Raw genomic sequence first — 4757 nt, 5'->3', positions numbered from 1 at the left:
CGGTTGCATTAAAACTGAATTAGGATGACAAATTTAGGATAGATATGGGACGTTTGAAAAGTTAGGAATAAAATAAGGAATTTTATTTGGTTAAGGGATATTTTTTATATTATAGGATTGTCTAGTTTCCACTCCGAGAATGTTTCTCTTGTGTGTAGGTAGAATCTTAATTAAAATGTTAATCAATATGCTGTCTTTGGTGGGGGCAAATGGCTTATGCTTTTTTGCTGATTGTTGGTGGATTATGATATGGTGAAATTGCTATGATAAGAAAGTTAAACGAAGTAAAGAAACCCGAGGAAAATCAGAGATGAGGGGAAAATTTTGAGAGATTTTCATTGGTGTTTTTGTGTGAATTTGCCTACCGTAATTCTGCAATTAATGGTAATTTATTATAGACATAAGCTAAGGAGTAAACGTACACTACAGTTTTACCTCTAAAAAAATTACACTATATTTTCTTTTTTAGAATGCATATATTTGCCATTTTCAATCCTTGGATGAAGCAACTAAAAATAATTTATGTTGAAACTTTTACAGCCTTTATTAAGTAGCAAATAACATTTTTTTTTCTACGCTTCCCATATCTTTTTCTTCATCATGCAATGGGAGGAAAAAAAAAAAAGAGAAAGAAAAGAAGTTCTAATTAATAACAGAATTTGTTACTCTACAATGAAGACGAAATTCAAAACAGACTATCAACATGCTTCTGCAATTTATCTTTATCACAAGATGTTAGCTTAATTTTTTGTCGAGATTTTCCATAGAATGGCATCTTGATCACGTACTTGTGAATTTCACTAAGGAGAGATTACAAAAATATTAATTATTAATATCTCTTTCTTCCAGGTATAACAGATGCACAATTAAGAAGGATCACTTTTTTTTTTTTTGGGTGCGTAGCTAAGAAGGATAACTTTGCATTAAGTTTTACGGAGATAAATAGCTAGTTCATGTGTTGTTATAAAACTAAAAATTATACTTTTCCAGAGTTGAAGCAAGTGTTTAGCGACTTCATTTCACCCATTAAAAACAGAAAGATCTTAATGTAGTAGTAATAAAGCACATAAAATGGATTTCTATAGCAAAAAATAAAGGAAAATATGAAGAATTTATCCTTAAGAGTGCATTAGTTTAGATTTTTATTTTTATTCTTGATCAATACTCTTTTATTAGTGTAATTATTTAACTAAAAAGGTTATGAATTAAGAATAAAATCTTGACTTATGCACCTTCAAAGGGTATTTGTCAAGATTACCTAAAATAAAAAGGCACATAAATTGGAAGGATCTACTGGATTGAGCAAGCCTACTATTGAAAATTCCTAGATTTTTTTTATTATACAAACTTTGCAATCTACATGAGAAAAACTTCTTAACAATTGTTCACTAAAAAAAAAAAAAATCTCAAAAATTGTCAATGATCCGATACTTTGTGGCGGGAGATTTATACATTAGGAAACACTGACGCCAGTAAGCTCTAGTTGTGCCACTGAAGCATTAATGGCATCAAGAACATCCATCTTTCCCCTACTCACTGCTTCATCCATTGGAGTCCTCTCATGGCTGTACGCGATAAATAATTTTGTGCCCATAAATCAATTTTTTTTAAAACAACAAGAAAACATCTAAAGAAAACAAAGACTTGTTCTTTTGCATGACTTAAGTTTTATACGTGAGAGAAAAACACTGTAGCTAAAAAGTTGAATTTGAATTTTTATGAGAGAACATACTGTAGCAATATGACTTAGAGTCATGATTTAAGTCATGAAATAAACATTAGCAAAACAAAATTTTAGATCAAAGAGGGCGTACCAATTTAGTACACTGACGCTAGCTCCTGCCAAGATCAATTTCTTAACCACCTGCAAAGAGGGCAAGCACTTGAGCCAAGAAATTGGGGACATTAATTCCATACTTTAGAAAATACGATGATTACCTCGACGTGCCCATTGAGGCAAGCCCAATGTAGAGGCGTATTTTTCTCCTCGTTAGAAGCATTGACATCCTGCCGAGATGCATGACTCCAAACAACATCAACCGGACGAAAAACAGCACTCAAAACATTTCAATGCCATTGCAAAATGTCTCTCTTTCCGATTTATTTGTTTGGGGTTTACGCGAAAAAAGTGATTTGGTGACTGACTTGGTGGTGTAATATCTAATATGGAGGTTCCCTCTTAATTATCATATGAATTCCGCGCATGGCACAACAAGATAATCGTAAAACCTATGCCTAAATATGTCAAACAGAACGAGAAAATTCTACTACCTCCCTTACACTTTGTGAAGTAGCCTTTACTCAGTGTTATGCACTAAGTTTATGCTTCGTTCTACATATGCAAGCTTAAACTTGGAAGAAAGCTTGTATTAATGATACTTCTTCAACAGTTCAATAAACAATAGATTTACACATCTGCCTATAAATGCAGAAATATGTAGAGTACTAAAATATTCGGACACAAATAATCTGAGATGTCTGGTAATAAAACGTAGTACAACAAAAAAAAATGACAATGACAAAGACAATGACTATGAAATAACATTCTGTGAACCACTTGATGGCATCTGATTAAATCAAGGACACTTAGCAACTTAACAAAAGGCCACCCAAAAAAAAAAAAGGCGGACCCCAGTGTCAAAGAGGCTCCTGTACCATGACAGGCACGGGGGAAAGCTCAATCCCATATGTATGCGGCCTTACCCCCCGAAGGAGAGGCCGTTTCCGGGATTCGAACCTTGGACCCTGGGTGCAAACGCAAGCGCTCCCACCATGGTGCCAAGGCCCGCCTTCAAAAAGGCGGACCCCAGTGCCAAATAGGCTCCCGTATTATGACAGGCTCAGGGGAAAGCTCAATCCCATATGTACGCGGCCTTACCCCCCGAAGGAGAGGCCGTTTCCGGGATTCGAACCTTGGACTCTGGGTGCAAACACAAGCGCTCCCACCACGGTGCCAAGGCCCGCCACCCCAAAAAAAAAAATAAATAAATAAAAACACAAGCGCTCCCACCACGGTGCCAAGGCCCGCCACCCCAAAAAAAAAAAAAAAACTAAATAAAAGCAGGACAGAGGTCTCACCACTCCTTTGCCGATTAGATATTGCACAATGCCAAGATGTCCATTAGCAGAAGCCATATGAAGTGCTGCAATAAAATGCCGATGTTAGATCTCAACTGATAAGTGAAAACAATAATCACGAGAGTTTCTCTTTTGTCAATTGTTTTAGAAACTATTTTATCAAATTTTAATAAGAATTAATAAGAAAACCTAATCAAAGATAGCAAAAAAGAAACTGAATTCAAGTTAGTAAGAGTTTTCACATTTCAGGTTGGGTATGTGCTCCCAAGCCAATAAAAGGAGGAAAGAAGAAAGGCATTTTAATACAGGATCTAAAGAAGATTGTCATAACTTGATTTTGAAACTATGTGAATTCCTCACGTGTAAACTAAATGCACCGATGTAAAATTAGTGGGTAAGAGAAGTTACTCAAAGCATAAACAATCATACTTGACGGTAAGGGGCATTCATCAGCCACAAACATATAAAAGATTTGCTGTTCATGAGATCTCAATGCACCATGAACCCTTCATGGGTAAATTAAGACATTTTATTTCTCTACATAAGTTCATTTCTGATGTCACAAAGCATTTCATGGTAAACACGTTAATTACGCAAAGGGATACTACTTGCTGCGTTTGGCCTTATAACTCTGCAATAGATCCCCAATCCTAAAACTATTTTCAGGAGAGAAATGAGAGATTGAATTGGAAGAAAAGAAACTATACTAGTGCTTTCAAAACCCCCCTCAGTTAAACAACAATAAGTTTATTGATTCTCCAATAAGTTTCCTTTTTATTCATTATTTTTATTTTTTAAAGCTTAGACTACTAAAGAGTCCCCAGTTGTCGTTTGTTTTGTAGCTGCTTAATCAGTCTTTTGTGCATTTTAAAAAGCTTTCATAGTGTTTTAGTTAAAACGAGTGGAATGTTTTTTTACAAACTAAGAAGTTTGATTACGCAGGATTCTTAAAGTTACTGTATTTTAATAGGGACTCTTTAGTTTGTTTAATTTGAGTTTTAGTTGGATAAGGTTTCTTCTCATTTTCATAGTCAATAAGGTCCAATACCATATTTGTCAAGCAAATTCTATTTTAATTTTCAACAAGAAAAAGGTTTCTTCATTTTCATAGTCAATAAAGGTCCAACACCATATTGTTGTAGGCATATTCATTTTTAATTTTCAACAAGAAAAAGGCACTTTTTAGAAGTATTTGATTTCCAAATTATCAATCGAGGAATGACTTTCCAACAAAAAAGAGTCCTGTTCCTAATAAGGAAGCGTAGAACAAAACCGTTTAAGGTAAAATAAAGTACGAAACACCATTATCCCAACTCATTACAAGCCTAAAATCTATATCTACGCCTAACATATGCAACCCTACATCATGATCATCTCCTTTTCCTTCTCTGCTCAACAACCAAAACTTATCCTAAAATCCTAACAAGGCTTCTCCTTTTTTCGCTTTAAAATAGTCTCAATTCACAAGAGCTTCATCAATCTTTACACTGCTAAGGTAAGAGAATGTCTACATGAATCATTGCAAAATCCTTGTTCCGCGATTTTTAGTATCACCCATGTCAATGTTTTTGGTCATTTCCTTCTCCGATCAGGGTTGATTTTAGCTATGCAAAAAGAGAGAGAGTTCCTTAGTGATAACTCTAAGAAATTAGAGTTATCTAATGGTTTTCTAGCTCAAA

At 34.7% G+C, this 4757-nt stretch overlaps 1 protein-coding gene across 1 annotated transcript; it reads right to left on the bottom strand.

Moving 5' to 3' along the window:
- Positions 1-1306: 1306 nt before the first annotated feature.
- On the bottom strand, positions 1307-3143 carry LOC21384122 (ankyrin repeat-containing protein P16F5.05c; the record flags this gene model as incomplete). Its single annotated transcript, XM_010108134.2, has 4 exons — positions 1307-1565; positions 1815-1864; positions 1939-2007; positions 3079-3143. Coding segments are annotated over 4 exons (296 nt in total), but the record flags the coding sequence as incomplete, so codon positions are not given.
- Positions 3144-4757: the final 1614 nt, after the last annotated feature.

The sequence above is a fragment of the Morus notabilis genome, unplaced genomic scaffold, assembly GCF_000414095.1.
Source record: "Morus notabilis unplaced genomic scaffold, ASM41409v2 Scaffold4967, whole genome shotgun sequence".
Lineage (NCBI taxonomy): Eukaryota > Viridiplantae > Streptophyta > Magnoliopsida > Rosales > Moraceae > Morus > Morus notabilis.
Note: the sequence above shows the minus strand (reverse complement) of the source record. Positions and strands in the feature narration are given on the sequence as shown.